This window comes from Acanthopagrus latus, chromosome 4 (assembly GCF_904848185.1).
Source record: "Acanthopagrus latus isolate v.2019 chromosome 4, fAcaLat1.1, whole genome shotgun sequence".
NCBI lineage: Eukaryota > Metazoa > Chordata > Actinopteri > Spariformes > Sparidae > Acanthopagrus > Acanthopagrus latus.
In genome coordinates, this window is record NC_051042.1 from 19,941,320 (window position 1) to 19,965,363 (window position 24,044).

Sequence of the window (24,044 nt, forward strand, 5' to 3'; positions counted from 1 at the left end):
AAAGCCCAGAGAGTCTGAATCAGAGAAAGAAAAGCAGCGTCTGTGATAGTCACCTTTTTGAATGGGACTAAAAAAGAGAAATCTGCTGAAATGATAGAGAAAGCCTGTGGTTTGGCCCATGCAGTAAATTTCCCATGAGCCTCTTTGACAGTCTGAGGGGATAGCCACTCTGGCACACGCCGCTTGCCCGCATACAATGCACACACACACACACACACACACACACACACACACACACACACACACACACACACACACACACACACACACAGAGTGTCGTTCCTGCCAGGCAATGCGGGTGTAGAAAGGCTCATCCAAGGGGAGGATGATTGACAGGAGGTGGGTGAGGACGACGCTGAGGGGGGACCAGAGGATGATGGGAGGTGTTGTCCTGTGTGAGGAACAGTAACACTCCTTCTTTCTTTTTTTTTTTCCAGTGGACAGGACAGTCTATAAAGCCTACAAGAACTTTGCGGAGGAGAGCAGAATGACATTGTGGAACAAGTACTAAGGAGCAAGAAATGTTTCGATTTTGGAAAAAACTTTTTTTCTGTTGTTGGAATATTATATATGACCATAATTAATGACCTTGCAGACGGCATATAAATATATACAAATAACTTCAGGACTCTCCCTCCTACACATTACGTTCATGTGCAACTAATTTGCTATCGGGATTTACATCCACTGTCAAAAGCTTGCTCACAGAGTTACGTTCTTATACCGCAGTGCAGAGTCATAGGGAGGAGGAGGAGGCCTGGGTGGGTGGCTGCTGGGCACAGGACTTCTGCGCTGGAGACTGAGGGTTTGCATCCCATCACAGATGACTTCTTAAAAATATTTACCAGCCTCGTGTTGTTTCTGCCGACCTTAACGAAGTGTTTGAGTTCTCCGACCGCAACCATACTGTACTTACGATAACCACAGTGTTTCCCTAACTCTAACTAGGCGTTTTAAGTTGCCTGAACATAAACGTGAGAAACATAATTATGCTTTAGTTGCGAGGGATGGAAACTGTAGTTGATAGAAAGAAAAAAAAAAAACAGGGCGCGGATTGAAAAAAAAAAACACAATAGAATTTCTGGGACGCCCTGATGGCTCAACAGAGCAGAGTACTTTGTCGAGTCCAGCTAGTGGCCCTTTGCTGCATGTACTCCCCCTATCTTTCTCCCATTTCCTGTCACTCTCGAAGCCATAATGTCAACTAAACTGACCCACCTTCAAACCCAAAGCGTCAGTATTTGCTCTCATGAACTGCACCTTTTAATGAGAGGGCTTTACATTTTCCTAAAAGCGTATTCCACGATTACAAATTAGATGCAGATGAACATGCGCTGTAGTTTTTCCGTCACAAGTCCGCTCGCTCATATAGAGGCACATGCGGCGGAGGCCATGGTTGCGTTTTTTTTTTTGTGTTATCGAGGAAGAAAGGCTTTATGTCCTCGGTCAGGGGCGGGGTTGAGGGTAAACTCGGGAGGTACAATGTTCCTCCTCATCCTCAGCAAAGCTAAATTTATTGGTTACCATCTGCAGGGTGGAGGAGTTTGGGTTGCGGCCAGGCCAAAGAAAGCCTTCTAATTAAACAGTCATCATTATCAACTTGTGGTCGGCGATCATCATCCCCAACACTGGTTCTCCAAGATGAACATGGAACCATTGAGGCTTTTCCTGAAGACCATGCTGGACTGAATTAGAATAGAAGAAACTGAGGAGAAAAGTGCTAGTGAGAACATTTTTTTTTCTCTTCCTTCTCTTGGCAGAACAGGCAGCATGAGGCCCCGTGCCATATCCACTCAGGTTTAAACAATTACCAGACATCAGAGAACCCAGTAGAGCCTCGGTGTTGGCACAAGCGCCGTTCTTTTGACTGCCGTACTTCAGGCCACGGTTTCAGACGTGGCCAAGTGTCACATGTAAGCGGAGCTTTCGATAATTTCAATTAGTGTAAGAGGGTGTGCCTGCAGTATCTGTATCACTGCTGCTGGAGGAGCTTTCCTTTGAGGTTGACAGCCCCTTAATATAGTATTTCTTGGTTTGATGTGTGAGTGACACAGAGGCGCTCCTAGAGGATGGCAAAATGGTTTATTAGGACCTAATTAGAGCTCTGTGATTAAAAGGGAAGTGACTGTGATTAGGAGACCTGCGGATGATGTGGAAACATGGATGAATATTCAGAGGAGAAAGAGCACAGTATGTATTAGCCTGTGTGGGTTTTGTAAGCATGTGTATGTGTGTGTGTGTGTGTGTGTGTGTGTGTGTGTGTGTGTGTGTGTATGCCTTTGTAGAATATGGAGCACCACAGAGTCCGGGCTGCCTCGGAGCAGTTGTGTTATGATATCATCTTTACAGCAGATTTACAACTGAAGCTATTAAGCCGAAAATGCACAAACGAATGTGCAACTGTAACCCCACAGCTGATGGTTTTGGTGAGTTTATGCGCACTTGCTTCGTGTGAGAATCCAGATATTTGATGAGCAGCTCTTTGTGGCGCAATCATCAAGAAAAAAGGAAGAAAGAAAAAAAAAATAAAACGAAGATGACCTGAGATACTTTTTGAGGATTTCAGTCCGGCACATGAGAGCTGTGCCGCGGACCTTCACAGCCAATTGAACATGAAGCCATGAGGAATGTTCTGCAAAGCCAGGTCCGCTTGGGGATGCTTAGGGGCGCTTGCACAGAACCACACATTCTTGTGAACTCCGGAGTATGTGCTGTTTAATCAAAAAGATAAACGGTCTTATTGTTATAAGTCTCCATCAATGGAGAGATTAGCATTGGACTCCCTCTCTCTCTCTCTTTTCGCCTCACAAACTTCTGACTTTTACAGATATGTGATAGCCACCGCCATTTAGAAATCATTTATGGGAGTGTTCTGTGGGCAGGAGATTGACAGAGGGGCCTTGCGATTTTTACAATTTCACAACTGACTTCCTCCTTAAAATGACACAGGCTTACCTGCCTATTACTCCCTTTGATTTCTACAGTACATGCTTCTGCGCTCTGAGAAGTATTCATAATAAGCTTAAACTCCGCTGGCTTCATTGCTAAAGGGTGCTTATCTCTTGGCTATTCAAGAGAAAGAAGGGTAATATTTTTTCCAATTTGAACATCTTACAGTTAGGGCCAGAGTCGGCCCGAAACCCACATTAAGGGGGCTGTTGTGGAGACACACCAGGATATATGGACACATACATGCGCTGACACAAGCACATGTTCCACGCACACACACAACTTAACACACTCCATGCCTGCTCTTTGAAAATATATATATATTTTTTTGCCATTTAAACATTTAAATGGTACAGCTGTGGATTTTTAAAATTTATTTTTTTTTTTTTTACAGCTGAATGGAAGTCACATTTATTTAGGAACGTGAGTTAAAATGTATACTGAATAAAATATATAAAGGTTGTGGGAACCTGTCTGCTTGTTTTATTTAAAAAGCTGCTTGGCTCGTTCGAGTGAAATCCTGGAAAGTGTTTTTCTTTTATTACATAGATCATACTTACCTTGCAGCACTTACTGCGTGTTTGGACACGCAATTTAATCTATTTACGTTTTCATTTTGTCCCGATGGAGCAGCTCAAAGCATACACAGCTTCAGAATGTACACTCACATGTAATGTAAGATATACTTGAAAACTAGTTTGTGGTGAGTGCTAGTGGCCCTCTCTCTTTTGCTTGGAGCAGTGTCAGTTTTTCTTGGAGAATAATGAGAAGCATGTGTTGGGAAAGTGGAAAGAAAAAGCATGGTGATCTTTCATGTGACCCACCTGTCGTGCTTTCAGTACAGTCGACCCCATGTTAATATCGTCTGGACAGCCACGCCACTGAGCTTCTTCCTCCCGCTCTTCTGCTGCGGTCTCTCGTCTTCATTACCCTCGCAAGGACACCTTAAAGCTCTTGGCCTCAGAGCTAATGGTAGCACACGGAAGCCAACTAAAAACCAAACGTTTATGACGATCAGCATTTAAATACACATAATCTTGTAGGTGCAAAGTGTTTGATTGAAGTCCATCTTTCTCCAGCAGTTAACAGTGTGCTGTAGGTTTGGACTGTGGGTGTGAGTTGTGCCCAGCCCTCCGCCTGCAGCCTCCGCCTGCTGACTTTCTCAGTTTTACCGTTGCTTGTGCCATGCTGTAATGGGCTCCCAGGACATGATGGGAATATAATAACTGCTTGACGATGTTTTTCTTACCCCCCCCCATTCTCCACTAAATGTAAAAATGTGCCCAGAAACATGGGATATATGGTACAGGTTGTGATGTCACTTGTTATTGCTGGATATGCGAACCAGTAAATTTTGGATTATTTTCCACAATCTGCTGTGCAGAGTGCATTATGTCACAAAGGCCACATTGTAGCTGGTTTAGAGCAGTGTTGTCTCTCTCTCTCTCTCTCTCTCTCTCTCTCTCTCTCTCTCTCTCTCTCTCTCTCTCTCTCTCTCTCTCTCTCTCTCTCTCTCTCTCTCTCTCTCTCTCGCACTCTCTCCGTTTCCCTTGTTCTGTGCATTGCTCGGCCACCTTCTGTGCTTCCAGTCCAGACTGCAGCCTTACTTTTATGCCCGTTTTCTTTCCTTGTGCCGCAATCAATGGACAATGGGCCTATAGGATACCTTACATAATTGGAAAAACAAAATCATGCACTCAAAAGATTGCAGGCTAATGACCAAGAATGTTGCACTCAGCCCCCCCGTGAAATTTGATCATTTGCAAGATTTCTGTGGATATTTTGATATTACACCATTAAAGCCGGACTTCTTGAATGATGGGTTATCCTTTGTAAGTTGGAAAATGCTCTGTGAAACTTTAACTGATGAGATGAATTAAGTGATGATTGATACATTTCCTTCCTTTGCCGTACAACCAAACACTGCTTTTATTCGATGCAGCATAGACTGGAGGAGCCTCCTGTTTTCCCACTAATTAAATTTGCCACTAACATATGCTGGCAGGAACCGCTTACCTTGTTTGACTTATTTATTGCCTGACTGTGGAGGTAATTTGACCTTTCATTTCAAAGGCTCTTTTTTAATCCAGAAAAGGAGTGTTAAACTCAATTATACCAGTGATCAGTGGCTCAAACACTACATTTGTTTCCTCTGGGGGGGACAAGCTGAGTGTAAGCCCTGCTCCCACCTCCTTGTGCCTTCCTCCTCCTGGCCCTTCCACCCTTACAGGCCAACGGGTGGGGGGGCGAGTAAATTAGGACAGGAGAGAAATGGGGATGGGGGGTGGCAGGAGGGAGGGAGACATGAGTGAGATGAGAGAGAGAGAGAGAGAGAGAGAGAGAGAGAGAGAGAGAGAGAGAGAGAGAGAGAGAGAGAGAGAGAGAGAGAGAGAGAGAGGGGAAGGGGAGAGGAAAGTGCCCTACAGTTCCTGCCATGTCACTGGAGATTTGTGTCCTCCTTTTAAATCATTTCCCTCTTAAGAAGATTAAGAAGGCAGAAATATTCTCAAACTGATCATTTTCCCTCCCCCTAAATGGACTCATTTGCATTTGCAAACGCTGCTATTAATTGTGGGTTTCAAAAAAAAAAAAAAAAAAAAAAGACAAATGACCTTTGCAACTGTAAATAAAAAGAGAAAACAGAGGTTAAAATGTTAATTGTGAAAATGGCTGCACAGGGGCCAGTGGAGCCAAAGCAAAGCATATAATCCCATCAGGATCAGATTTACACAGTGGTCACTACACTCCAGAATAGGCTCAGTTGTATTTTTTTTTTCTTTTTTTTATATGTATATGACCCCTTAACATCTTAATCAAGATTTCAGTCTACGTTTTCTCAAGTAATAATCTGTGTGCTACATTTTTATCAGTTCAAAGTTCCAGCAGAGAAGAAAGACAGTTGTTAGCAGGATGGAGAGGAACGTGCAATTAAAAGCATTGCTGTGCTGTACAGTATGGTTTTGGGTTTTATGAATGGAAGGTGAAGAGTGATTTTTTTTCTAACTGTAGTCCCTGATTTTCTGGGAACAATGCAGCTTATTTAAGTCTTTCTGTCGCGTGCTATGAGATTTCACACGTCATCGGTTAAAGTTTTCTCCCTGCGTTGTGCCGAGTTCGCCGCTCAAAGTAATTATTTGTCATCTTAAGCCTGCCTTTGCAAAAGTGAAAAAATGTGTGCCGGTAATGCAAGTCATTGGTGGAAACTATCAAACAGCGCATCGCTGATTCTCCTCGAAATAAGGAAAAACACAGAATAATTTGCGGACACCAATGCCTTGTTGTAACCTGATCATTTATGGATCAGTTGTTTCCTTTCTGGTTTAATTCACCATGTGATTGATTTTCAGTGCGGTACTGTTGGAAAATATCCACACTAAACAGCGCCTGAAATAGGGAATCATTTGAATACAGATGCTTACGGCTCAGGCCTTGTCATTGGAAACCACTCGGAGCCAGGAGACAATTGCAGGTTGATTATGTTGCTTCTGACAGAAGTTGCAACTCCTTTGTACAAGGCAGAGATATTTGCATCTAAATGCTTATTGTAGACATCTAAACAGCATAAAGACTGATTGTAAATGCCAGCTGTTGGGCTGTACACGGGAATGAAAAAAAGAAAAAAAAAGGATTTCAATAAAGAAAATTGGGATGGAAATGAGGAAATCATTTTCAAACAGTGGAGCTGAAATCAATAAGTAGGAAATGGTGGCGTTTGTTATGCTATTTATATTTGTCATTTTCATTGAGCGTGTTTGCACAATCACATGTGAATCTATTTACAGTCAGCTACTGTATGTTGTATTTTTACCGGCTTTAACGGTGTTTATATTCAGATGAGTTATGTTTCATTCTTCAGTCGCTGCTGCAGTCTGTTTGTACCATAATGAGGTTGCAGTGCCGGTTGTTAGAACATCAGTAAAAGCTGTAGGTTTGTTTTTTTTTGTTTTTTTTTTTGTTTTTTTTTTCGCAGTGATTGGAAAGATAATGCAGCTGTTATGATATATCTGACATGTCTTATTTTGAGATAGCGTGTTTAGAGGTATTTGAGACAGTTTGAACATGGCGTTCCAGCTTTTTGTGTGCGACTGCATGAAAGTGCGGTTGTACAGTATATGCGGGTGTACGTGTGTGTGTGTGTGTGTGTGTGTGTGTGTGTGTGTGTGTGTGCTTGGTGCCCAAAGCAGAGTGATGCCCCTGCTGATTCTGCTCCTCTAGCTCTTTGTCCTGCAGCACTCAGTGTGTCTGCCTCCTCGGGAGACTGGCAGCCTTCTCTAGTGTGCCTCCACAAAGGCCCAGCCTCCTTTGAGGTGTTAAAAACTTCCATTTATGCATCTCCCTGGACAAAAAAGCACCAAGCCCATTTGAGTCCAGTAGCAACACAGGCAGACATTGTGGCCACGCTTCTCTAGCACTCATTTCACAGATTCTAAAACCAGTATGTGGTGAACAGGATTTGAGGGGCTAAAGTGCCCCGTGAGGGCCAGGCGATAAGAGGGGAGAAACGCCACCACGCAGTAAACTAGAAGATGGGCCCGGGAAAATAAACACATTACCTGGGAGAGAGGGAGAGACTTGTTTTCATACCCCTGCCCCCAACATACACAAATACAAACCGCACACTGAGCGAGGAAGAAAGAGAGAATGGTAGAAAAAAAAAAAAAAGGGAACAGAAAATATGTGCGTGCATCTTGGAAGTTAAGAAAGGAGGTCTCATCAGTGTGCAAAAAAAACAAAAAAACAAGCCTATTCTGTGTGCTCTGTCTTTACAGTCTGTGGAGTGAAGAATATGTAAGGGGGAATCAAAGAGAATTGATAGGTTGCGCGCCCGCCTGTTAGGAGCACCGGGGACTGAATGCCGTCCACCGTGGAGGAAAACATTCTATTTCCTGGTCGTTTCTCTCCCTTCACCCAGCCTCAACCCGGCTGCTCAGTAAATAGACTTTTATTCTTGTTATTTGACGCAGAGGAAATGACAGATAATGCATTTTCCCGAGCAGTGCACTAAAAAGCCTGGTTCAGCCACAGAACTGTATCTGTATCAGTCTATTGCTTGTTACAAACTCCGAGCAGTATAGCTGCTCTTCAGTAGCAGATTTTTTTTTTTTTTTTCATCTGCTTTATCTGACACTATTGCACTCCAGCTCTGCCAAAATACAGGTCACTGTTTTACTCTCAACAAAGACGTTTTAACCGGAGTGACGCTGTGCTAGTCATTCCTCCTGACACGTCGGTGTGAGACGTTTTGTGAGTGTCTAGTCTGCTGCAGCTCAGTGTCAGGACAGGATCAGCCCTGACTGAAACGGGGCAGTTTGAGAGAGACAGAGGGTAAAAGATAAAAAGAGGAGAAAAGGGAGATTTGTCAGGATGTGACAGTTAACAGTGTGCTGGAGCATGAAACAGCTGTTTGCACGTGATTGACCTGTTTCCAACACCAAATAACTCAATGATATGGTGGGGCTCTTGCAGAAATACCACTCTTGTCTGTCTAAGAACACACACTGGACTTTTTTATTTTTTGTTTATCTACGCCAGTGGGAAGTGAAAACACGAGCGAGCAAACAGTATCTCCACAATACTTTGAAATTATCAATACCTGCGTAAGCGTCCACAGTCCACCTAGACTCTGGCTGTTCCCTATCCTCTCATTCCAGGCTGAGGTGATTACTCACCGCATGGAAGCTGTCATTTCATATTTCACAGATGATGCTACTGCAGAGAGGATTGACTTTGTGGAACTGGATATTTAACAGACAATCACATGTGTTCAATTACTCTATCAGACATTTCTGTGCCCAGAACATTTTTTCGCTTCACCCATCCCCCCGGCGCCCCTCCTTTTCCCTCCCATTTCCCTATTTCCCCCTGGGACGGCTGTTATAGCTCACCCCCCCCACCCCCGCATGCGCGCCTGTCCCCAGTCCGACTGACTGACTGACTGACTGTGCGGCTGCTGCTTCTGCAGAGATAACCACACAGCATCCAGGTAGGGGAGCAGCCTGCTGATGGCATAGATTACCTCTATTGTCAAAATGACTAACTCGGCAGAATTCTCACTTCAGTGTGTCTGGACGCAGGGGAGTGTGAGGATTTGGAGAGGAGGATTGGGAGTGTATTTTTAAAAAAAAAAAAACATTTTTGTAACATGTTGCAGATCTGGATGAATTTCGAGCAGGAGTTGAAGTACAAGTTTTGGCCTGCCTCATGCATTATCCGCACAAAAATACACAGGGCAAAACATACATTTGTGATGGGCGCAGGCGCACATGCATGCGATTTTAAACGCGCCCCACATTGAGTGGGTTTTAACGTGGCGCAGAGTTGACGCACATGAAACATAAAACCTGAATCTGGTCGGGATGGCTGTGTGGTGGTTGGTCTCCCCCTGTGCTGCGTACAGTTGTGGCGATGTTGTCTGTTGATACTGAGCCACTGTCACATGATGGTTGAAAAAACACAACTCTCTGTTATGTTCAGGGGAAATTAAATCAAGCGTGGCACACACCGTACACGAACACATGTCTGGAATTTGAAGGTTCAGTTGATTTGAAATTGAATCTTTTTTTCCGGGCTGTATTCTTCACAGACTGCACGAGAGGCTGCAGCTCTAATGGCAGCTCCAGCCGGGGACACATTGCTGCATGTTTGATGTGTAATGTGGAGGTGCACAAGCAGTTTCTACGTGGGAGGTTTGAGTTCGAGTGAAAAGTTTAACGTTAATATTCCATACTCTGCCCACCGTATCGTTGCAGGAATGTGGAATTTGATTCTGTGCCCAAACAAATTGTGTGTGAGGGAGTGTGTGTCTTTACTTCACCCAATTAAGAGACAAATTCTGTCCCAGATTTAGTTTCACTGCAATTTCATCAAGCACCAGCCAACTGGTTTCTGTCTTTTGCTGAGCTAAAGTACCAAAACACTGCGTGTATGTGCAGGGATGGAGTGAAACTAAATGGATTTACTCAGGTACTGTACTGTAAACTTCCACTCACCCCATTCGGAGGCAAATTTTGTAGTTTTTATTCCACTGCTTTTATTTGATAACTTTAGTTACTAGTTAGTATTCATATTAAACCAATTCATTTGTGCAACACTGAGATTAAAAACAAACAAACAAACAAACAAACAAACAAACAAACAAACAAAAGAAAACACACCATCAGAAAAATGTCAGATTTGATAATATTGTCTAGGCAGGTAATTGGTTGACCCATAGTACACAGACATGTATAAATATATGTATTATTTACTTTTACATGGACTTTTGATACTCAGATACATTTAATGTCAGAAACTTTGAGACTTTTACTCAAGTACTATTTGTATGGATGACGTTCACCTTTTTCAAAGTAATATTTTACCATGACATCTTTTCTTTTACTCAAGTATGACTTTTGGGTACTTTTTACAACACTGTGTGTGTGTGTGTGTGTGAATTCCCCTGCAAATTTCAGCGCTGGAAATGATGCTACAATTTTCGACTTCGCTTCACTGCATATGAAAGCTTTAGCGCTTAAGTGGCGACTCTGGTGTGTGTGTGTGTGTGTGTGTGTGTGTGTGTGTGTGTGTGTGTGCGTGCACATGTTTGCATTTTCGCTCGTTTCTTTTGTGTGTCTTGTGCATCTGCCTGTGTGTGTGTGCGACACAGAGGTAGCCCTGACCGGCCGAGGCTGGAGAAAAGGCCACTCTTTGACAGAAATGCCACAGGTGGCTGTGAGGTCTCGGTCCCTGCTCCTTTGATGTCAGCTCCGTCAGTCTATTTGGATTTTCTTTTTGTATCCAAGAGATAAACTAACTGTATTTATGGTGAAGGGAAATTATTTCACCAGCAAACTAGTCTTTGTGCCTTGTTCTGACTGCTCTCTCTGGGCCACATTTACTTGGCATTGCTTCCTCTCAAATCAACACTTTTCTGTTTCCGACAAAAAACAAAACAGAAAGTGTATCGGTTAAGTGGTGCTGACAATTTCTTTATAAAAATGTAGCAAACTGATAATTTGAATTTAGGGTTGACTGCGATTGGGTTTAATAAGTCCCCCATCCTCTAATTAGCAATGGAGAGTGGCTGTTTTATGTTTCCTGCCTGTAGGTCTAATGCACAGCAGGAAAAAAAAAGCTGCTACATGCAGCTACAATGGGCCTGTTGACACTGACTCTTATTACACCACAGGGATAACTGCATTGGCTTCATTATGATATAATTTGGGTTTCGCTCGTTATTTGCAATTATAAATTCTTTTGTTTTCTATATTCCCCCCCCCGACAAATAATGAACTTAAATAACCGACGAAGAGGAATACATTTCCCCATTTATTATTTACCTCGTTGTTCTAAATTATCATCAGATTATGAATTCAAAGGTTTGTTAACGTCTACTCTGTAATTATAAGAGCTCTCGTTTATTACCTCACAACAGGAATTAATCCTATAGTCAGATGTTTGACACAGGCTGGTTTATTGAATTCCCATCCATGTAATATGTGGTTTGTTGTGTGGACTGAATAGCTACTAATACAAGTTAATCTCTTGTGTGAGTGCATGTGCGTGTGTGCTTGCGTGTGTGTGTCTGAATACAGTAGTGGGTGGTTGCGGCTGGAACAGGGTTCAGAACAGTGAACTCATGTGTGTTTAGCATTATTTGAGAGGCAGGAGAAGACTTTAAACTCAGAGGTGCTATTCATGCAACAGCTTCCCATTCAGCTGGGGTCACCTGGGTCCCCTCTCCCCCATTGTCAACTCCAGCCTCAAGGTCGCCACATTCAGACCTCTCTGTAACGCTCGCTTTTTATCCTCCACGCCAGCTCTGTTAACCTTGCAGCCTCCCACATGGCAGACTCGGTGCAACAATGCAGCGGTATAGTCAGTACATTTATCTGGTCTTGTTGTTGGTGGCTTATTGGCCCTGGCGATGGGGGGACGGAGGTGCTGTAGTGCAAATTAGTGACAGATCAGTTAAGCGTGACCTCAAAAAACCCTTGGCCTTGTTTAATTGGCAGTGCTGAGGCGGGCTAATTGTATAAATCAGCTGGTAATGAGATCTTGCCGTATTGTGGAACACAAGATAATGTGAGAAAATGAACATGAATGAGCTTTCGGCTTTTTCGCCCCTCCAGCTAGACGGTCCGATCAGTGGATTGTCTTCCCCCTGTTGTCATTACCTCTTAACTGTGGGTGAAATGTGCCGTCGGTGATGCCTGAAACTGTAAGCGCTCACACTGTGCCAGAGTTTTCTTGGTATTTTCTCTTACAAAGCTCTGGAGTTGCAGGACTTCAACAAGACATGCTGAAACTAGCAGAACATGCCCCCCACCCCCACCCCCTTTTAAATAAATCATTAGCAAGGCAGCGCTTGAAGAAAGAAAGCAAAATTAAATAAAACAACCGCTTTATATGAAAGCTGTTTATTAGTAGAATCTGTCGACTGGAAGGCAGATTAATGAGGCAGCGGAGAAGTAGATTTCAAACATTGTCTAGGACGGATGGCCGTTGCTGACAGGCAGCTGTGAGGACTGGAGGTCAGACACTAACAAAGCTGTCTCACAGTAGCTCAGCTGTGGAGACTCTGACCCTCAGCCAACAGTCACTACGGCCCCAGTTCTCTTCCTCTAGCTCCGTCTCTATTTGTTCCAGCGTAGGTAAATACAGTTATCTAAGACCCTTGTTGACAATAACCACACAAAAATTCACTGGTGCTTTATAATCAAATAAAAGCTATTTAAACTCATTAATGACGATATTTCAATGTTACATTTAAAACATTCTTTTCTCTCTCTCTCTCTCTCTCTCTCTTCATGTTTACATTTCAGGTTTTTACATGAATTCAAAATCAACCAACCAGTGATCGCTGGGAGCTGGGGATTGAGTCTTTCAGTTTTTGTAAGTATCAATTTGCCTCTTCAGCTTTTCCTGTCTTGCCACATGTCTCATACACCCCTGCTGTCTTTCACCCACACTCAGCACCTGTGTCAAATGAGGTGGACAATTGGGTAGGCACACAATGTATGCACAATTAGACACGTATATAGCCACAAAGTTACTGACAGACCTTTTTTAAACATTAGATCCTCCAACGTATCTTTCCTGCACTTTGATCCGTTTCAGTATTGTTACTCATTTTATTTCCTTTCTCTGTTGCTTCCTCTGTGCTACCATCCTATTTCTTGCGTTGGAGCTTTAAGGTCATATTTATAGTATGCATTAATTGTGATCTTATGCATACTTGTAATTGTATCTAAATGACTATATAAACCTTAAAAGGGGATGAAAAAACTCCTACTTACACTAGTGCAAACTTTTTGAGAAAAGTCATTTACAGGTGACATGAGTCAAAATTGTGAAACCTTGAATATCAGTAATTAGAATAAGCCTTTTAAATGGTTTGGAATAAAATGACTAAAACTTTATTTGGTCTCATTATGAAAAGTCTACACACATGTTGATGTGTCACTGAGGTTTAAAAAATAAGATGAATTACACATTAACAGACAATCTCAACCACATACACATACAGAAACGCACATTCATCCTTTTAAAATAGAACATTAAATGATTAAACCAAGTCAATCGGTTCGCGTTCCAAAATCTGTAGATTGAAAAGGGGCATAAGTGATTTTAAGCTAATTCAGGAAAGACAGCTGCTATATATTACTTCATTTTTGCTGTAAAAAAAGCAAAAAACAAAAAACAAAAAAAACAGAGAATCAAGAATACCCCATCAATACAAATATCGCTTGAACAATCTTTGCTCAGCTGCCGCTCCTGCAGGTTTTCTAATAAAAACTGTATCATAGATATTAAGCAAATAAAGGTGATACAGCTGATATTATTCTTTTCTTCCAAATGTCAGTTGGAGATATCATGGGAGTCATATTAATGTGCATGTGAAGCCCTTCAATAACAGCTGGGGAAATGTCTCCCTCAATTCAAAGTTCATGGCCATTTACCATTGTTTAATCATGCTGTTTCACGTCACACACTGACTGTCTTCTGCTCAGATGAACATGCACCTGGCTACCTTCCTACCCTTTCTGCTGCTGCTGCTGCATGTTAGGTTCACTGAGTCGAGCTGAATGGCATAGTGCGACCATTTCACCAGCTCCAGCCAGTCAGTCATGTAGAGGGGGACTGATGAAGACAGTGAGAGCAGCCAATTAATCAAAGTTATTATAAGCTCAGCATACACTTCAGTAAAGACATCACTGCACGCATTGTTGACTGATGGTATTAATACAGATTTTTAGATATTAGATAATACAGATTTTCGTTTTCAGTGTTTTTAAGAATTGACTGCATCAGTTTAAAGGTACAAGCTTACTTGATGAGCCACATGCTTGTTCTGAAATATTAAACCAAATTTAAAATTGTCGCTAGCCTAGACTGTGTAAAATATGAGCCCGGCCTTGTTGATGTCACCTGAAGAGCCGCTGCAAAGTTCAGTGCTGTGGCTCCGATTGTGGCCATCTTAGCAGTGCCTGACTCTGCCTAATTCCAGGCTAGAGAGGTTAGCGGAATAATACCTGGCTACTGAGAGCTAGCTTGATCGCTAGCAGCTAGCTGTCACTGAAAGCCTTTAATTATGCATACATTTAAGCCCCATCATAATTTAAATGAAGGCACAGCTGTCATGAACAGGGAAAGTAGCTATAGAGTCCGAAGGCTATAAAGGCATTTTATTTCTGCTGTAACGTTGGACATCTTTAAGTGGGGCTCTCAAATGGGATTGAGTCACTTTTGAAAGCGGCCTCAAGTGGCCATTTGTGGAACTTCAGTTTTTGTTAACATTACCGACAGCTTCATTTTCCTGTTACTGGCGGAGTCCACTGCTGGTCCAGTTAAAAAAATGGTCCTCCACGATAAATTCACCCCTGAGGTTTTAAGAGTATGTTTTTATTTTGTCGCTGTGATGTTATCAGACACCTGTCAGTGCTTGTTATAGAAGAAAATACTGCACGAAGCCCCAGCGTGTGAGCATTCAGTGCCATCCTACTCTTCTGAGACATTAAATTGGATCCTCATACAATCTGGATCCTTTGACCTAGAGGATTAATTAATCCTCCAAACATGACAGAGAGTAATTTGGTTTATGTCTGGAGAACAAGTTTAATAACAAGTGTGCAGTCTCATTTGGAAACACCTGAGGATCCGACCATATACACTCTTTGTTAATGCGTACCATCTACTGCGTTTATCTAATAAGCAACAGTCAGAGCTGTCCGCAGACCGTCGATGGCACCTCTCGAGGGGTGGGTGTCGGGGAGCCATTTTGTCAGAAATTAAATAAACAGCACTTCACCGTGAAATGAAAATGAATTACCTTTGAATGGCTATTCTTCTTCTATTATTTATCAAATGGGCCTCTTAAGTACGCTGACCCTGCAGTGATTATGGTCAACATGTTGCTAAACAGAGACCGCTTGGAAAAAAAAAAAAAAAGACTGCCCAACAAAGATTTCATGTCATCGGCCTCAATTATGTCGAGGATCCCAGTGCGAATGTTGAAAAGTAATTGTTGCGTATGTCATTCATTTACCTGTGTAGAAAACCTTCTTGAACATCGTCCGTCATCTGTATTAAAAATGTTTATTCCTAAAGCACTTTTTTTGAGCAAGGTCACACAGTGCTGCATAGAAAAAACAACCAACTATAGAACAGTAGATAGAGAAGAATCAATAGAAGTCATGAATTACTTAACTTTAAATGGCCTATAGATTTATGCATGGTCCATATTTAACTGCACAAAAAGGACCTAACCTCTGATTTTATTCTTAATCTTATTCTTATTCGTATTATCATCATTATTATTGTTGTCATTATTTACAGGTTTCATGGATTTTATTTAATTCTCAGAAGAATTCAAACTTAATATGGACCTGGTTCTCAAGGTATGTTCCTTGAACTGTAGGACAGAGTTTCACCTCGTAGCTCTATACAGCGTGACCAGAGAACACGCTGTTAATCTTCCTGCTACCCCAGCTGTGGAAAGTAATGCATAACTAAAAGTCCGGTAAAATGAATTAATGATTTCAACCATGAACTTTTCTCCCAAAACGCCATGAATCGTCTCCAACTGATAATGCACCGCGACCCCGAAGTGTGAAATCCCTGTTGCCTCGAGAGTAGCCAGTTAATTGATTCGCAAATTATTTAAAGTTTGTGGCACCCAGGGGAGTGCTAGGCTCTAATGACAGCCCATTTTGAAAGAGTCGAAAAACTCTTCCCAGGCAGGCTAGTATTAAATTGTAACAGTAAGCTAACAAGTGTAATCTGAGCACCGAGAGGGATGAGATGGTGTCCACCATTTGTGTTGTTAAATTGGGACATGAATATGCTCTTTAAATGGGATGTAGCTCATCCTAGATCTCCTTATTGGCGCTCATCTCTTCGGAAAGCATACGACATGAAGGTTGAACCGCAAGTGATGCTGCTTCTAAACTCTTAAAAAAAAAATCTACACAAATGTACTTCCAAAGTAAGTTTAAAAAACATCAAAAAGTGTTTCTTGCGTGTTTTAAAGTCCCATTTATCTCGTGACACTTTTGACTTGAAAACCAACACTTTCTGACTCCATGATGAATGGCGGCCGACAGACTTGGACAGTGAAATGTTGTGGCTTGTGTGATATTATAAAGAAAAGCTGAGGTATTCATGATCACAATATTTTGTCAAGGTCAAGCACGAGCTGGTCATTCTGTGCAGTGTAGGCTCATCGAGCAGCGTACACACTGTACGTTCCTGGCACTTTTTTTCAGAACCTGAAATGGTTTGATCTCTGTGTTAATGTCAAGGAGCCTCTAATCTCAACCCATTAGCAACTGCTGTCATTCAGACACACGGTGTCGGCCTGATTTAAATAAAATGAAATGAAGATAGTTGTTTCTGGTCCCTTGGCTTCACTCATTGCCATAAACATATGCTCTGTGCCCCGCTTCTTTCCATCTTATTTATGACTTTAATTTGTTGTGTGGGCTGCGCAAGAAATCAAATTTAATCCAATCCTCCCAGGGACCCTGTCATATAATAACATGGTAATTTCTGTGTATCCTTTTGAAAAATGAGGAAATTAATTCTTCCTGACATGTTCTAATTATTCCAGTGTGAACGGCGGATGAGCTCCCCTCCCCCCCGCCCCCCAGCCCCCTAAGTGTCAGTTGCCGACGGGTGGCGAGGTGCTAATGCTGACCAGCAGCGCGTTTAATTTGAAACATGAGCAGACACCTTTCAACACACCTTCTTAATGTTGGAGTGGCTCACACAAATTAATTCACTACTCATCTGGCAGCTCTGACTGAGGTGTATGTACGTGTGTGCTTGGAGGTGTGTGTGTGTGTGTGTGTGTGTGTGTGTGTGTAGGTTGGAGGGTGGCGGTGGGGGTTTCAATGGGACACTATTGCCGTTAGTGAAGGTAACATTAGGTGTGTCTGTGCGCCTGTGTACCACGCTGTAGGTGTAAATGCATATATGACAGTGGAAGTGTGTGTGGACACGTGCTGGACCAGGTATCACCATATTTCATGTGTCTGGGTGTTGAGCTGGCGTAAAGCTGTCTGCTGGGATGTTGGGATTGCTTGGACAGCTTTTTTTTTCTTTTCCCTCTCTCTGGATCTCCCTCCTGTCGAACAAACAGTACCTTTTCACACATCCCATTGCGCTGGTGAGAGCACTGCCAGGGTTATTTAATTAGACTGTCATCAGGCAGTCTTTAGCCTATCACTTCAATTTGCATCGGGACACTGCTGGCAGAGATGTTGTGGAGCAATGATCTTATGTCTCGTGTTCAAGGGTTTAAAAATCTAAAAGAAATGATTTGGATAAATCTTAAAATGAAAACAGTAAAAACCGATAATGCTAGAGGGCGGATAATCCGTTTGTTTGGCTGATTTTAAAGGTTCTTGCAAGCCGTTCAGTCATATCAACAGAAAGTTGGTCCCTGAGTGGCCAATGCTGCGCTGCTTCCGCTAGTCATAACGGGAACTCCCACAGCAAAATCCCCCAAATAATATATTTATTCAGGCATTTATTATTTTGAGTTTGATGTTCATTTCAGTTTCTAATTAAGTCAAAGATTGTTCATTTTTCATGGGAGGGTGGGGGATGATATCGACTGCTTCCTGTCTACACCAAACAATCTCTAAATAAGTGTTCAATGATTTTATATTGAGCTCTTGATTGACTTTCAAGCTGTAAAAAGTCATTATCACCAGATGATTGTTACCATGGAGAAGGAACTTAGCTAATAATGTGCAAGGTTCAAAAACAAAAACAAACTTCTATTCAGACTTGACTAAGTCCACAGCTCTGTGTACTGTACGCTCATGCTTCTGGGAGAGGAAATGTGTTTCCACTCTAATAATGTACATTATCAGCTGAGACAGGAGCAGAAAAAATAAACAAAATTACTGAACTTTGGAGTTGGGTTCAATCTGTAGAACTGTAATTGATTTGGTGTGTGTGTTAATGTGTGTGTGCATGTGTGTGTGTGGCGTCTCTGGATTGTAGAACAGAGAGCTCATAGCTGTGGCGTCATGGTCGAGGAGAAGAGAGCATGGCTTTGTGAACGGTGGGTGGGTCCCCCCATGACTCAGAAACGGGAGAGGCGTCAACATGGCCGCCCGGCCCACAGGGATTAAAGTGTCCCCCCCCCCCCCACACACACCCTGCAGGGTTAATCACTGCCATTTTGGGTCCATGCAGAGGGAGCAAACGCACTCCCCATCACTGTGGAAGAACTGAGACATAAGCCACCACTTAGGCTGCCACTGCAGCAGCGCTGTGGGTAGATCTCCTTCATAAGCCTGTTTCCACACTGTACATTACAGTGTTTTGAGCCATAGTTTACTTGTCTTGAGAAGGGTGGCGTTCCTGGATCAGTGCAGACTGTTATTTCTACGCTTCGACGTGTTGTCAATATGGGTTTGGTTAAAAGCGTGTACCATGTTACCTGGGATATAACTGCTGGTGGGATGTGTGTAGCTAACTTCTGTGTCTCGCTGCGCGCCGCGCGCTACGTGAGCCTGTTAATGACTGAAGGCTGAGAGTGCCGTCTCGTGCCAAGACCCACATGGCTGCTGGCGGTGCATTAAATCAGCAGTCAATTTGACTGGAAGTTTGAAATCTGGGCTAGGTTAAGGGGATGTGCTGAAGCCGTGTTAATAGCTAGCTTGTTGTCCATATGGTACTGCTTTAATAGAGCACATTTGTTGCAGATGGTAGGAGACTTGGTTAGGCAGAGGCAGCTTTTGGCAGAGGCTCATTCTTCGAAAGGGCTGCCGTGCTGCTCGGACTGGCCCAGGCCAACTTAGTGATGTCTCTCCTCCTCTCGGCTTCTTCCCCTCCACCAACGAGCCTGCCCTTGAATTGCAGCCTAGCCTTAATTTAAAGACGTTCTTGTTTTTTTGTGTTCGGAGAGGAGCAAATACAATGTGGCTCAGTCACTTTTTCCTGAGTTTGGTTATTTGCGCTCCAAACCGCACCTTTGCTTCCATAGGCTAAGTTCAGTTGTTTCTGACCGCAGGCACAGCTGAGGAAACACAAGCACACAGAGAGTGAAAGAACAAGGGTTGTGGAATAAGACCAGAGATAAAGATAGAAACTGAGCGCAGCCTAATCTATTTCATGTTCTCTGCTGCATTTTAACTGTTTTAGCAAGTCTGCTGAAGGATTCAGGTGTAGAATAAACACAGATTCAGATAACAAAACCTGTTTCTATTCCTCCTCCTAGTTTCTGAACTCTGGCTCTGCAGTATGTAAAATGTGTACTAGAATTTGTTTTGCGTGTACTGTAAGTCCAGGGCAAATTCGCGTTTATGTCGGTAATTGTTTTAGGTTGTGTGTGCCCGCCTCAGAGTATGTGTGCTTTTTGCACTTAGAGAAGTGAGGAGACACGCTTGATCTGCTCTGCACTGTTTGACGGTTGTTTTCTCACGTTGTCACTGGCTCGGTGTGCTGTGCCGTGGTGATGGTATTATGTGCTCTGGGCCCAGCTGAGTGGAGAAAAGAGCAGAGCTGCAGCGCCCCTAGCTATGCCACTCCCGCCTCCCCAGACACCTTATTGTGAGAAAAGTCTCGGCTGAGCCCTCTGGGCCTTGTGGATCCACTGCCTCGCTAAGTGCTGGCCAGACTGAAAGGCACAGTGTCCTTGGGCCCGGCTCATTCTTTCCATTCTCTCAGAGGCTTTGTCTCATGAGCGACGAGAGCGAGGGGAGAAAACGCCAAATTACACCAACGTCACGAAAACTTAAGGTGTTTAGGGGCTGGGATGTCATTTGCCGTTGTGTTTTGTGTTGTTCAGGGTGATGTGCACGAGGGTGTATCGTAACAGAGGAAGCTCCGAGAAGAGTGTTTCATTTGGCGTCAAAAAAAAAAAGAAAAAAGTAGCGATTCTCACAGCAGGCATTTTGATCTGCAGACTTTAAAGCTCTCGGCTTTTAAAGTTTGAGTGAAGAAACGCTGAAGTGAAATGACTTGTTTTACTGCTGAAGATATCTCCGTGAGATATCCTTGCCATATTTCAGTGGCTGGGTGTCTTCATACGGCTAAAGCTGCGAGATCTGAGAGACATTTAAATTTTCCACCGCTGACAAAAGTCCCACTCACAAATCTGTGTTCTGGAATCGCAGCTCGTTTTTAAAACAAAAGCACATGGAGGTCCCAATCAATTTTCATCCAGTCCTAACACAATAAAAGTGAATATGATACAGACCAATAACAGAGGCTAATGGAAACCTGTTGTAAGTCATTTTTAGCCATGTGTCTCCGCTATTTTGTGGGTAAGGCTTCTGAACGACCCCTACGAGCGGTGACATCATGACCACATCCTTTTGCCTCATTGACGCTGCAAGTCCCAGCTCGGGTCCCCTGCGGCCGGGGCTCCCAGAAGCCACAGCACCCTCGGCCACACATGGGCTGCAGCTGGACCACCGTTTGCTGCTCTGAACAGACCAGGGCTGCTCTGGGATCTGTGGTCACAGTGCTGGATGTACATGTTTATGCATATCTACACACAGGCGTGGAAAAAAGACTGTATGGAGATCAGTAGGCAGAGTTTATTTGATGCAAACATATCATCAGGCTCTCATTGCAAACCGATGTTGTATGCAAATCCACTCCCTCGATGGAAAAGAGGTATAATTAATGATGTCAGTTCATGAAAAAAGAGAGGATGGGTTCGTAGCCATATTTCTGCTTTAATTAAAGACATGCCTTATTATAGGATGAAGATGTATGCTCTGTGTGTTTTCCTTTTTCTCTTGCTTTCTTTCCCTCCTTCCCCCTTGTTCTTCTTCTTGATTATCACTTGTTTCACAGTAAAAAAAAAAAAAAAATGGTTCTCTGTGATTTTCTCCTGCCAGAACCCCCACACGCTGACATGGAGGGCTTTCTTCGTAGCAGCTTTTTACTGAGGTTAGTTTCATTTCCGTTGTTGCCATTTAGGATCACAGGTTGGGGCCAAGGGGTGGTACAGTGGGCTAACAGGGGTTAAGCTTTTTTTTTTTTTTTTTTTTTTGACACATTGTTAGCTTTAGACTTTGTCCTGTGTGTGTGCGTTCACGTGTCTGTATATTTGAACACTGTCAAACGTGGATTTCTGACATATTTACCCAAGCTGTGTGTTATGATTGTGTTCATGTAAGTGTGCGGCTGACTGGCATGCTCACCCTGATAGCCTCCAGTCAGACTGAAAGCACACATCAACAACCTAAGGGACACATGTAGATGAGCTCTAACCCCCACCGCCGCCCTTTCTTTGCCTCCCTCTCCCTTTCACGGCTTAAAGGACCCACCAGATCAGGCTCTCTGTGTCTGTACACTGCATGCTTTTGTCTGACCCCCCACCCCTACCCCCACCCCACCCAGCTGCCCTCCCCTCGCCATAACCACCCTAATCAGGGATGCTGGGGTGAGGCTGGCATATCTGCTCTGTGCTGTACTGTTGTTTCCTGTTTTGTTCCGTGTTTGTATTCAACCTACCATAAAGATTTACATTTTTTGTCTTTACCCTTCCTGTGATTCTAATTAAAAATTTGTGCTGTCATTACACACACAGAGGAAGTAAATAAGAGAGTGTATTTACCATTGGCTCCTTTCCTAGTCAACCACCTTCTCTAGGCTGCAGTGTTGCTCCCTAATTAGGGTTGGCTCATTAGAAGCCACAGCAGCAGCATCTGCCTTTCAAAGCTGCTGTCAGCCAAACTTTACTAAAGCTAATGAATCCTCTTTGATTTCTTTTTCAAAAGGTCACTTATTTGATTAAATTAACAGCATTTTTTCCCCCCCTCTCAGAACTGCTGGGGGGCATTTTAAAAAGAAAGGACGATTTGATACCATTACTCTGGCTAGTGTAAATGTCCTTCAGGAATTCAAAAGGGAATGGGATAATCCCACATGCATTTAGATTTATTTTATTTATCCTTTGTAGAATTCAATCGTTTAAAGTCACACTAAAAATAAGCCACATTTAGCCATGACCGCTGACTCAGTCCGTTCCTTTTTATTTATCATTTGCATATTTTATCATTTACTGCATATGCGTAGATGCTGTTCGCTGCAATAAGCAAAGTATGCAATGCAAAAATGTACAGTATCTGTTTTATCTTTCATGACGAGGCGCTATGCTGTGGTTTGATAGAGGATATTGAGGCATACAGCATGTTGCATTTCAGAGAGAGCTCTGCCTTTGCTCGTTTCCACTTTTCTTAATGGCACAAAGTAAACGGTACAAAGTGAATAGTGGCGTTTTACTCTCAGCACCTGTTGAGACTAGTTTGGTGGATAACTAACTGTGCTAGAAAAAGTCTGGCAGAAGCGTATCTCAGCTTTACCCAAGACGTCCAATTCTACGGCGACAACAGGAAAGAGGGGACAAAAAAAGAAAAGAAAAAGAAAAAGAAAAAGCGAGACCTTTGACCTCAGCTACTTCTCAACAATTTCCTTTTGTTCTCGTAGCTGTGAGAAAACACAGTGATCATTCTATGTAAACACATTATTGCGCCGCTAATCCACATCCTTCTGTCAGTGTCTGTTTTAATTAAAGGAGAAGAGCCAGTAGAGAGATATCACACACGCTGGCTCGCAGATTGGAGGCCTCAACAATCAGGCCAAGATTAAAGGCAGGCTTTGCTTCAGGGTTAGCCCTTTTGCTTGGATAAGACTTGTGTCCTGGAGTGGGCTGTGTGGGGTGGGGGTAGGGGTGAAAGGGGAGCGAAGGATAGAAACAGGGGTGGATGGATGTGGCAGTTAGACATTCCTCCAGTGAAGGATCCCAGTATCTTTTTCCCAAGCAACTGAATTAGGTCAAAGGGGCTTTCTGAGCACGCTCCTGCACTTCTAAACAAATGTGCAGATGTTATTGACTTTTTTCTATTGTATGTTATATCTCAGTCGCACACCGGATGGGCCTTTTCATTATTGTTATGAGTCACGAGTTTGGTTCTGAGTCACACTTCGCTTCAAGTTTTAATAGCCGTAGTGTGGCCGTCATGAAAAAATACATCAAACTCTTCACACTTTACGCACATGACACAAAAAGTAATGCTCAGTTTCATACTCTCAGTATTTCACAAAAAAAGTTTACACAAATCTGATGTACAGACAGCTGTAGTTTGAAACTTTTGGTAGCTTCCGCTGTGTCTTTAATAGACTACCATTCACGCTCGTGTTACTGTAAGCCTCGCAGCTTTTCCTCTTTGTTGAAAAAAGGATGTGCTTTCATTTCAGATCAATTTTTTATATGTTTATGGAAGACGTTTAACAGGTTTTTTTTGTTTGCGCAGTCAAAGAGACTGAGAAAACGAGAGCGAGTGTGAGGGGGAGAAAGAGGAAGGAAGAGAGACAGAATACAGAGAGGGAGGGAGGGAGGGAGGGAGAGAGAGAGGGAGAGAGAGAGAGAGAGAGAGAGAGAGAGAGGGAGGGAGGGAGAGATGTCTTCAGTCTCTGTCTGCTCCCAGTGGGCAGGACCTCCCCCTACATTTCTGCCATTATTTGATGTAATGAAAGGAGAAAGTGTGTAACATTGAGATTGTTAATTAATTTAGTCTAACAAGATGAAGATAAATGAAACCCACTGAAGGTTGACTAGGCTAAGGGGCCCACTTAGCATTTTC

At 43.0% G+C, this 24,044-nt stretch overlaps 1 protein-coding gene across 2 annotated transcripts in view; it reads left to right on the forward strand.

The window, feature by feature from the left end:
- sox6 (SRY-box transcription factor 6) overlaps nucleotides 1-24,044 on the forward strand; it is a 134,504-nt gene that overhangs the window by 8,717 nt on the left and 101,743 nt on the right. For both annotated transcript variants that reach the window (XM_037094228.1, XM_037094229.1), the window contains exons 2-3: nucleotides 12,753-12,822; nucleotides 21,294-21,345. In XM_037094228.1, coding sequence (XP_036950123.1) covers nucleotides 21,311-21,345 — 35 coding nt within the window. In that variant the 5' untranslated portion in view covers nucleotides 12,753-12,822; nucleotides 21,294-21,310. The remainder of the gene's footprint in view (nucleotides 1-12,752; nucleotides 12,823-21,293; nucleotides 21,346-24,044) is intronic.